The sequence below is a fragment of the Agelaius tricolor genome, unplaced genomic scaffold, assembly GCF_023055355.1.
Source record: "Agelaius tricolor isolate 1412-34295 unplaced genomic scaffold, bAgeTri1.0.p SCAF_26, whole genome shotgun sequence".
NCBI classification, from domain to species: Eukaryota; Metazoa; Chordata; class Aves; order Passeriformes; family Icteridae; genus Agelaius; species Agelaius tricolor.
Genome location: NW_027269286.1, coordinates 3,256,967 through 3,268,217, shown reverse-complemented (window position 1 = coordinate 3,268,217; position 11,251 = coordinate 3,256,967). Strand labels below are relative to the sequence as shown.

Here is an 11,251-nt window from a genome sequence, read left to right as displayed (position 1 = left end):
GCTCGATCCTTCGAAGTCCAGAGAACTTTAAAGAAACATTCTCCAACAAAGTCTTGAAAACTGCTGAAAAAGAAATCTCTGGTTATTCCATGACTGTGATCCATATGTTTTTTATTAAAATGTTGTCTGGCTGTGCTCAAACAACTCGTGCTGTTAGCTTCAGGTAGCAGAAGCAGGTGCAACTCCAGCTATCAAGTGCAGGTTTGGCGATTGGCAGCAGCAGAGCACTGGCTATCAACTTACACCACTCTTTTCAGCCTGTGCTTTTCTCTTTCCAAAGCAGCAGTTTCAGCTGGCCTGACTGTTGTCACCATCTCCGCTCTCTCTGTCGATAAAGAATGGAGCCCTGATTTTCATGGCTGAGTATTTCAGTGAGTACCACATCCCGTGCCATGTAGACCAAACCAAGCCATCATCATGGGGTCCACTGTACCTCCCTCTTTTGTAGTATCGGCCATTGAGGTTTACAGCATGGCACCTTGGAGCAATGTAGGAAAGACAAGAAGGGAATTCAGTTTAGCATGAGAAGATCTGCATCATTGCAGTGAAGTACCGTTCTCACACAACAGATATCTAGATATACCAGGGCAGGATGGTCTAAATGGTTAATGCTTTTAGTGGAACACAGGAATATGTGGGTCATCCTAAAGCATCCTAAAGCAGACACCTACACTGGTCAGATAATTCTGCCTGTTGACTCCTTCAGGTGTATGAACTACGGGCATTAGAACTGCATGGCCTGAACAAAGGGGTGTAGTGCCATTTGGTACACTCTAGCTCAAGTGTAGGCAGCTCCATATTGACACCTAAAAATGCAGATGTCTTTTCATCAAGGTAAATCCTGCTATTGATGTACATTTTTTTAGCTCCACCAATTTCAAGTGGTATGTGATGAGAATCTGGTCTAAGAAGCTCATCCTGTACTAAACCAGAGAAAATCTGAGAGTGTTTTATCCCAGATTCCAGGGCTGTTAAACATGAGTCCCTATCCATTGATGTGTGGCATATGCCCAAACAGCAAACACACCCTTATAACAGTTGTGGGGTAGCTCTGCTCTTAGACAGAGGGTCCACTCTAGGGAAATGTTCTTTGTACACACTTCACCTTACCATGGCTACAGTTGTTTTCTTCACTGGAGTATAACACAAAGCACTTTCAGGAATTTTAACTGAGCTCTTTTCCTTCCAGGTCATTGTCCTCTGTGCATTTGTTCTGACCCATTTTCTTAAAGTGAATTCAACTTACCTGCTTTGCTCTAATAAAAGTAGTAAATTGTTTTCCTTTGAGGATCTGTAGGTCTGAACATCTAGGTTTGGCTGTGAGAGGTGGCAAGTGCACACAGCAGCCTCCAGCTGCTATAAGGCAGGCAAGTCCTCTCAGCTGTGCAGCCACCCACAAGCTACACATCCAAGAGGAATCAGCTTTTTTCCATACCTGTTAAACCACCAGCCACCCTTGTTCTCTGATGCACAGTTGCCTGCCAGGAACTGATCGTGATCCTTATCAAATGTGGTGAACTGCATCCCTCTGTGAGAAGCTGACCACTGATCTTCAAAATTGCTCCCACCAGACAGAGCGTCGCCAGCATTACCAGAATAGGTGCCAAACCATAACCTGTAATTTTCCTGCAAGAATATGTGAAACATTTATTTTATATCCATTCTTTCTGCCTTTCGTCACAGTTTTGAGGCCAAATTAGCTCTGGATATTTCATTCACAGTCAAAGGCATGACTGTTGAAGTCAAGGGTGACTTTTGTCTCCATGCTTTAATGATCCTAGTGTAGATCAATGCAGGATTTAAACTTCTAGAAGGGATTGGTAATTACTGCTGCTGCTACAAAAGGCTCCAGGTTTATTGTCATTCAACAACCATTTAATACACTTTACAGCAAGATGGAAAGCTCTTTCTAGCTGATCAAGAACAACTTAGCAAAAACTGCCAAGTGTCAAGTAATTGCCTTCATAAACAGAGCAGTTCTTCAGCTAGAATAAATGCTTAGGCATTTTGCTCTTCCAAGGACTAGAAGCCATCTGATTTCTATGAGCTGGTCCTGCTAGGAATATTTAGAATAATAGTTCCATTGTGCACAACTAACAGGTTGAAGAGATATTAGATATTAAATGGATGGTCACATTTGTGTTGTGGGCTTTCTCCTGTCATCACTGGCCTCATTTCTTTATGAAAAATGGCAGTAAGGTATTGAAATGCAGCTGTTCAAACTTTTCATAAGAAACCTCTAATTGCAAACTGAGTTTAATGTAAACATTTCTGGAGCGGTGATGGAGTTGGAACTAGGACTGGTCCATGCAGTATCCTTGGCTATTTGGGCTAGTGGTATTCAGGAAGGCAAGTCTGCAAAGAACAGCACCTGTATGGAGCTGGACACTGTCTACAGCTAGAAAGCACATAATGAAAATACAGGGTGTGTCTGTCTCAGGGCTTTCTGTGTCTGTAGCAGTAGGTATAGTGCTACAGGTACCTCTCTTCAAGATAGGAACTTACAACTGCTCTTTCAAAGCTTTGATTAGAATTCCCTGTTTATTTCAAAATAAAGTTGAGAGGATTTGCTCTGGCACTTGCATTTTATGTGACAGTCTGAAACACTCTCTTAGAAAGCAGGAGAACAGGGTTCCACTTAGTTGCAGAGGTTCAGACACTAGGGGTCTTCTCACTCACAGAAGACTCTTAATCATGAGGCCAGAGGCAAATATATGTGGGAATCCCTGTGCCCTGTAGCCAGGGAACTGCCCTCTGTTCAGCAGCACAGTTAGCAAGAGGGCACAAACATGTGATCCTGTCACCCTCTGACCTGGGCACTCAGTAGTCAGGAAAAAGTCCCAGATTTATGTCCCTGATCCCAGGGCTGTTTGTCAGTCAGACAAACTAGGAAGCCCAGGAAACCAGAGCAGGTAAGTTCTGCAAAACTTACACACTCACACAACCCTGATACTGGTGTGATGCTGTGTATGCACTGCCCCACCCTCACAGACCAAAGCAAGCAAATCACTGCTCTCTCCATTTCTTACCTGCTCATTTGCAAGCTGGAAATTTTCATAGATTGCATAACGTCTTTCCCCATGCCAGTCCATCAGGTCAATCTTTAATGAGTTCTCTCCTAAACATAAAGTTGTGTCATGTTAGATGAATACCTAATGCAAATTAGAGAGAAATCTATGGAGAAAAAAATACTTGGACCTCTAGCAAGCAGGTCATAGATGTGGTCATTGCCCAGCCAGTATTCATCATTCTTGCCCTGGAATTTCCCAAATCCCAGTTTGTAATCATCCCATTTCCTGCACAGAAAAATTTATAGATATAAATTTCATCATGAGAGGGGATTAGACAGTTTGTGACACTTGAGAATGGTAACAATTAAAACTTCACTTGGTCTAGATACTGTTTTCTAGAAGTATCCAACTCATCTAGGAGTAAATACAACTCACAGCTTACCTTTTCCCCTGCTAAACCTGTGCGCACACATACATGAGGATCAGACCTTCAAACTGCTAGATGCAGTGCTTGCAGACTGATGTTTCCAGTTAAAAGGAAAGGGAAAGCAGCAGCTGTCACATTGGTCTTCAGCAAAACATCTGATATTGTTCTTCAGCAAGTCATAATTCACCTGCTCTATGTATTACCTTTGACATTCTCATATACTTCAGTGTGTGTCATCATTTCGAGTTTTAGTAACCCTGTGTTTATTCCTTCTCTCATGTTGGTATTATGGATATTCATTCTGCCTGACCTTCATACTAGTCCTCTTCAGGATGTTTTTATTTCACCGGAACCACTATGGCTGGATAGCTACCCCTCTCTGGGTAAGCTGGCTTAGAGTCACTTGAGGTAGCTTTGCAATGCACTGCATAGACTTTAGAAGGCATTAGATATGCCCTGAAATTGTGTGTGCTGTGATAGTTAATTAACATTCATGAGGACGTTTCTTCCGAACTGTGCCACCAGAGCATCTCTCCTCCTATAAATTTCAGTATGAAAGTCACCTCTCTGGGATTTTGCATAGGAAAAGGACAATCTGATTTGGCATTTTTAAAAGTTATCTGAATACGATAATAAATGTTACAACATGCTGAACATAATTCCTCATATCAGAACAGATCTGTTCAACAGGTCTCAGTCTGTGCACTGGTAGCAGACACCTGCCAATTTGGAGCCTTTGCCAGTCTTCAATAATGATAAAATATGCATTCAAATGCAGAGAACCCATGGAAATTCTCACCAAGTTGCAGATCCATTTTGCAAATGGTCCCCTACTGCCAACAGGTACCACCAGATTGTCCTAATCCTAAATTATCATCACTAATATATAGTCTTGCACATCCTGTTTCTCAAGGATGGGGGTTTGCCTGGTAGCAGGACAGGGGTAGGAGCTGGTGGCCAGACTGCAAGCCCTGTTGATGCAAGAACAATGCACCCACCTGTTGAAATTCTCCCTGCCGTTACTGCGCCGCTGAATGACGGTCCAGCCCCCGCCATCGGACATGTCACAGAATGCCAGGAAGGGCTCTCGGTCTGCTCTGGGCCTGATGCGGTAGTAGCCACTCGTGGTGCTCTTCCTGCCATACACTGCAGAGCAATCTGGGCACAACAGTACCTGTCTGTTAAATGGGCTGGGGGCAAAGCCAAGGGCTGTGTGCCACCAGGAGGAGATGTCACTGAGAGGCTCTATGGGACAAGGACACTTGGCCAGCCTGTGCATAGCTCTGCAAGCCCTGTAAAGTCAAAGGAAATGGTGCAGCAATGTAGGAGCTACACCAGTTTGCAAACTGCCAGCCTGACAAAGAGCTTTAAGGCTTGAAAGCCTTTACAGCCATGACTTCTGAGGGAATAATGCCCAAATCTTTGGTGAGATGCAGGACAGCTGCAGCTTAGCCTGGGGCTATATCATGAAAGCCTGGGACTGAAACTTTATCTGTCAACAAGATCATTTGCAGGGAAGCTAATTTCCATGTGGAAGGTAAGGTACCCTCAGCTGTACTTCTGATAAGATCAGGGAACAATATTTGTAAAATAATAGGCTAAGTTCCTGAGTCCAACTCTACCAGGACTATCAGGAGAGAGCCTTTCGGGATCTCAGTGCTTCACACTTCCAATGTAATGCCCAAAGGCTAAAATCTTGGCTACAGGAAATGATGTCATTTATGACCATGTTCTCAAAGTACCACCACAGGACAAAGTATGCATGCCTGTTCCTGTGCCAAACAGGAACTATTGGGGGAGCTGAGGAACAGGGAGACTTGGCTCATTCAAACAGCTGCAGCTGAGCCAGGCACTCTGGGCTCCCCTAAGCCACTCAGGGAATATGGGAGGAACCTCTTCAAGAACAGGTCCCATCTCTTCGTAAAGCAGATGCCTAAAGCAAATCTGATGGAAAACATGAGAAGTGATTGTTCCTCTCTGCAGGCAAGAAGCCCAGCTGAAGATGTCCATTTTGTACCTGGGTAATAGCTGCCTACAGCTGGGATAAGTGACTCTAGCCCCAAGGGGTATATTTTAGTGTCAGGGCAACCAGTCAGCTCTTCTCCTTCCCATGCATCTGTATTTTAAATCACAATCCACTTAAAAATTTTTAAACTTTTAGCAGACATAAAATATGACACATGGGACACTGCAGGAAGAAATAAACATTGTGGCACACTACTGTAAACTGTACCTTGGTCATACACTATCAAATTTCCACTGGTTGTGGGTAAAAGTGTCTCATGCTGCACGCTCCTGTTGCCCGAGAACAGTTCACTTTTCGTTCTGTGGTAAGTGTTCTCCAGTATGTCCTTCAGCTGCAATTCGTATAAGTAAAGCAAGTCTTGAAGGTGTTTTAACCTTTGTCTTAATTTATTGTTGTCTAGGAGGCAGATATCTTTGTCCTATGGAGAAAATAAAACAAAACCCCCCACAATTCAGTCAGTGGTAGGGAGAGACACAGAGAAAGGAGTACCTGTCTCCTCTTGACCCTAGGATGTCACATTGCCTATGTGGATCAACATGATTTCATGGTGATCTCTTCCTAAGATGTCCAAATCTTGCACAGCACAAGCTGTTGAATTGAAACCAATGGAAAAAGGGTTTCTGTAACAACCTTGGCATTGATCAGAACATGCCATAATACGATCAGATGCACAAAAAATTTACTTTGGATGAAAATAATTTGTCTTGACCCCACTTGATGAGCTCAAGGGGAAGGTTTGCAAACTATGAAAGTGCTCAGGTTGATAAGAGAGGGAAAAACTTGGCTCTTGCACTGCAGATGGGTGAAACCAGCAAGGTTCCAGAATTAGCTTTGTGTAAAACTGAAAAAGAGCTGATATTTTGGCTACAAAAATACATTTTTTAAAAGAGATTTTTGTTGTTGTTTTTGTTGTTGTTTTGAATTCTTACTAATGTCAGTTCAGTCTCCCAGACAGCTGTACTGCCCTTAATGCTATGAAAATCCTATATTATCAGCACAACATTCCTTTAGCTGCAGGCAGATGCCTTTTTGCTCTGCTCTTGCAGCTCTCCATCCCTCCTGTGGGGGAGCATCCACCTCTGCATGACTGGGAATGGTGAACCATTGAGAGAGTACAGAAACAGTTGAAAGATACACACCGAAAACCTGGGTGCAGGTGAGCCAAAGCTGACCAGAAGGAGCAGCAGCAACCAGTGCATTATCACACTCATTTCTTATCACCTGAAAAGAGGCATTGACAGGCTGTAATGGAAGCTTTTTTACTTCCTCTCGCAACTTAATCCCCTCTCACACTTATGTTTAATCCCCCAGGAAATGCTGCAGGATTTATTAAGGAGGTTGCTTGAAACTACAGGCAAGACAAAATCAGGGTAAGATGCATATTAAGGAGAAGCTAAAGCACCAGTGCAGTATGCTGACAGGGATAAAGGCTCAGGTCTGCTCCTGATTCCCCACAGAAATAAATACTCTGTGTGACTTTCCAGCAACCTCTGTATTTCCTCCCAGGTGTCCACACAGGAAGTTGCTCAGCAATTGTGTCTCCTTGAGGACTTTTCATCAAAATCCCACAGAGTTTATTCAGTTCAAACTTCTCAAAGTGGAATTAAGAGGAATTTGCCTCCTGGTTAAGTGACTGTAGACATTCCCCTCCTCATCCTTGGAGTGGTCTGTGAGGATGGGATTACCTTGGAGGCCAAGTCACACATGTGACAAACTGGACATGAGATAGTTTTTCCTTGGATTTCAGGGGAAAAGATGTCTACTGCAAATCTGCTCCAACACACAGATGTGGTTTTGATTGAAGAATCTTAGCTAGAAAATATGCTAAGGGACTGCCATTGGGAACATGCAGCTGAATGTGAGTGAACAGTACAAATTGTTTTCAGTGTGCTTGCATCGTGCTTTTTTAAAAAGCAACAAAATCAGAAAGAAAAAAAATCTGAAAACTAGGCTAAACCCAACTCCCCTGCTTCACATCTGGAAGTGCTGCAGAAACTTGGCTCCCCAGCTCTGTGCTCTGAGTGATGTGCTTTGTTTCAGCTATGGCTCTATCAGCATCCCTGCAGCAGCTGATGCTAGAGCTGCTTCCAAACCACCAAAGCTGCTGCAACAGAGGAGCCCTCTGCCAAGATGGGCAGGCAGGGCTCAAAGCAAGCCAAGGGAAGAAGAGCTCCACAGAAATTGCCCATAAAAGACGACATGCAGGTGATGCCCCAGTCTGTGGCAATTTTTCAGCTCATGGAGAGAAGAGTTCAACATTGCAGCAGGGGAACCCTGCGAGCCCAGGAGCACTGGTGCTGTTCACACCACCCCACAGTGGGGCCAGTGGCTGCAGCACTGGTGCTGAGGTCAGATTCAGACCCCCCATGGATGATGGCAAAAAGCTACCAGGAAGGGTGGGATGACTGACAGCTCCTGGAAACCAGACAGTGCAGAGCAAAGAGAAAGAAAGCAGCTCCATCTACACCTTTACCAAGACACATGAAATGCACGTACCTGTAACTTGCCTTCCTTCAGACCTCCTCCCGGAAAGATTATCTCCCTTAAAAGTCAGCTGCAAAAGAAAGTGATCATAAACCTGGCTGCATTTCAAGGGGTTGATGAGATTTTCCTCTGCAGATGACCTACATCTAGGGCACAGAGGAAGAATGTTTCACAGCACTAGGCAGTTTCACAGAAAAGGCACTCTCAATTCCTAGTGTGAAAGAGTTATCCAAACCCCAAGTTTTCTGTTGTTACCCAGTACTCATCTTGCTGCTTCCCAGTGAAAGTAAACAACAGGAGGCTTCTATCAGCAGTGTTCTCTAAAGGAGAGGGGAGAGGGGCTCTGCTGCTGGTGTACTATTACCTACCTTGACTAGGAAGCTCAACCAAGACTGACTTTGAGTGTTTATGTGAATCACTCAGAATAATGCTCCCTGTGGGAGTTTCAGCTCATGTTTTAACCCAGCCAAGATCATTTCAGTAAGTCCTGCAAGGTGGAAATAACACAGCTTTTCCATTCAGCATTCCTTTCGCCGTTTAATCTGTTTTATAAGAGCACAGCCGTAATGCCAAAGAAGCTGCAAATCTGAAGCAAGAAGCAAATGTGGGAGTATTAAGCAAGACTTGCTGTTAGACTGAAATCTCAGGAGGGTTGTGTAACTCTCCTGTGAGCTGGATGATTAGATTTGCTGGTTAATACAAACAAGGACATTTGTGAAAAAGAGAAAAAAAACACAAAACCAAACAGATGGGTGCCTCCCTTTGTATTTTGGCCAAGGAATTACAGATTATTTTAAAGAAAACAGCAGGAATATTCCATTTTACAGAGCTTTCTTCAGAGGAGAGACCATGGGCACAAAAGACAGGGCACATAAACCCATGGTAAATGTCTGTGCTGCTCTTCAAGAAAGCAGGACTATCCAGCTACTACCAGCTACAGGAATGTGCTGTTTATTCCTTTAAAACTGCATTCCTCTTCTCCCACAAGAACCCTGATTCATTCCACTGCCAAAGGATTATGTAAGCAGTGCTTTTCTTCTCACTTGTTTTCTAGCTCCAGTTTAAGACTGGTTTTGACAGCTATGAAATTGAGTGAAATGTTTCCTCTTCTCCCTAGTGGGTACTTGGCTCTTTTTTCTGCCCCTTTGGCCAGGAACTGCAGCTGGCAGCAGGGTGTGCAGGTACCATGCACTGGAGCACAGGGAGGCTGCACATCATCCCCTGGGGCTTTCACCAGCAGCAGCAACTCTTTCTCAGCTGGACCCATCCAGACAGCGCTCAACCTGCTGTGCAACAATTTATGCTCTTGTCAAAAAGGTGGCCAAAAATCTCATTGGCCTGTGAGCATCTCCTGATCCCAGGTGGGATCAGAGACAGGGCCGAGGCTGTGGTGTCAGTGTTGGAGTCGTGGTGTGGGTGTACAGTCAGTGCCTGCAGCTCTGTGCAGGGCCATAAGATTAAGGAGCATCAGGCCTCATAGCATTAAGTTCTGCTGGTCCCAGGGCAGAAGGGAACGGTGAAACTGCAGTGCCAGTGAAACTCACATGTGTGCTCTGTCACTGCAGCTTTGCAGGAACAGGACTCAATCTCCAACTCTTGTTCAGTGGCTGCCAAAACATCTCAGAGCCAAGACATCTGGAGCACTCTCACTGCCTCTAGGCCTCTATCAATGTTCGCCTCAGCAACATCTGCATGTGAAAATTCTACTCAGCTGGAACATGGTTCTTGCATACCTGTGTCATGATTAACTTATTTTCCCAGGCTAGAGAAAGCTTTAGGAATATCTGAAGCACAAGAGAGGGGTTGCCATGAGGTTGGGTTCACATGAGGGGGGGTCTAGCAGGAGAGTGTCTTCAGGTACTGCTCCACTGGCTCAGAGCTAAAATAATCAAGTCATCATAAAGAATGTGGACACTGTGTGATCACCAATGTTTCCTCACAGATGTTGAAATCCCTAGGCAATGTGACAATAAATACTGGGTTGTGGTTTTTTTCCTGGAATACTCATGCTTCACAAATATTCTGGAATGCAAATTCCTGTTTAGTTTCTTGGAAGGAGATCAGATTCCCTTTTCTTAAGATACTCAGTGATCTTGTCAGCAAAAAATAACAGTCTCATCAACTAAAAACCTTCCTACCTTGCTGTCCTCCACCTTCCAGCAAAAGTATGAAGGTGCTGAAAAAACTATTATTCACACATTAAATGCAATACCAGCACACGCAAACTGGTGGATAAATGTGACTGAAGAGCATGGCTCTAGGGTAGCTCTTGATATTCCAACAGTTATGGGGGAAAAATGGCTTGGAATGAACACAGGAACATGACACCTGATGGATATTAACATCTTCAGAGCCTAAAGGAACATCACTGCAGCTGGAAGACAGTAGTGGCATCTCAAAACTCTCCCAAGACCAGTTTCTTGTTGGTTGATTGATCTTAAAGGGGAAAGGCAAGAAATGAGGCAGACTGCTCCAGGCTCCAAAGGAGGTAGAGAGACCTGAGGATTTCACAGCAAGAGTCTGACTGCCTACCTGTGCTCTAGGAAAATACAGGGCAATCTGGACCCAGCTCAAAGACAAACAGATTACCTGCAATGAATCCAGGTGCACTATGCATTTGCATTATTTTTATACTTTCCTATCACATGCCACCTTCCATGAACACCCTGCTCACTGGGAGAGACTGCAGACCAGGCTCCTGTGCAGGCACTGCAGGTGTGGAGGTACCTACCAGGGGCCTGCATGCCCTTGATGTTTGAGCTAGTGCACATCTCTGCAGGAATCTGAGCTGCCAGCTTTTTTAAAACAAAGCTAATATATGAGATCTGAAACAAATATTTATTGTTTTTTAATCTAACAATAAAGGGTTTCATCAAAAGTAAGCTGAAATTAAAAGACCAGGATGACATCAGCCACCATAGTTTCAACCTGTGAAATAACCGAAACCGGCATTTGCGCATGAAAAGTCTGTGGTTGGTAAGCCAGGAGTAACCACAGAAGTCTGTGTACAAAGCAGCAGCAATGGTGGCAAGCCACGAAACATGCTAGATCTGAATATTTTGATAACATTCAAAGAGCAAATACCTAATTCAGTTTAACTAATGAGTCTGCATGCAGCCTGTATCTAATGGGTTGACACAACAAATGTAATTATTTTGTAAGTTCTTGAGGGCAAGCACAGGTCCCAGCAATCCCATGTCAGGAATAGCTGTACCAAAGGGAATTAAGACTAGAGGGGGTATGTGGATTCCATGATCTTCTACCTACTTCAGGTCAGAGAACTTCCCTGACCTAATTCACTCC

General features: G+C 44.1%; 1 protein-coding gene across 2 annotated transcripts; it reads right to left on the bottom strand.

The window, feature by feature from the left end:
- Positions 1-94: 94 nt before the first annotated feature.
- LOC139600282 (fibrinogen-like protein 1) lies at positions 95-8,703 on the bottom strand. Of its 2 annotated transcripts, none has more exons than XM_071448356.1 (9): positions 8,317-8,703; positions 7,961-8,018; positions 6,604-6,685; positions 5,672-5,882; positions 4,437-4,596; positions 3,199-3,296; positions 3,030-3,118; positions 1,436-1,626; positions 95-478 (listed from the first exon to the last, which is right to left on the bottom strand). In XM_071448356.1, exons 3-9 carry the CDS (start codon positions 6,673-6,675, stop codon positions 289-291), a joined length of 1,011 nt encoding a protein of 336 aa, XP_071304457.1. In that variant the 5' UTR covers positions 6,676-6,685; positions 7,961-8,018; positions 8,317-8,703; the 3' UTR covers positions 95-288. The 2 variants fall into 2 exon arrangements, with proteins under 2 accessions (XP_071304457.1, XP_071304458.1); XM_071448357.1 differs by lacking the exon at positions 8,317-8,703 and adding an exon at positions 8,204-8,298.
- Between the last annotated feature and the right edge of the window lie 2,548 nt (positions 8,704-11,251).

Excerpts from the sequence above, each read along its gene's own strand:
- LOC139600282 (XM_071448356.1), bottom strand. The coding sequence starts at position 6,675 with ATGAGTGTGATAATGCACTGGTTGCTGCTGCTCCTTCTGGTCAGCTTT. Across the intron at positions 4,597-5,671 it reads TTTGATAGTGTATGACCAAG|ATTGCTCTGCAGTGTATGGC; the intron begins GTACAGTTTACA and ends TGTTGTGCCCAG. Across the intron at positions 479-1,435 it reads GGTGGCTGGTGGTTTAACAG|GTGCCATGCTGTAAACCTCA; the intron begins GTATGGAAAAAA and ends CATTGCTCCAAG.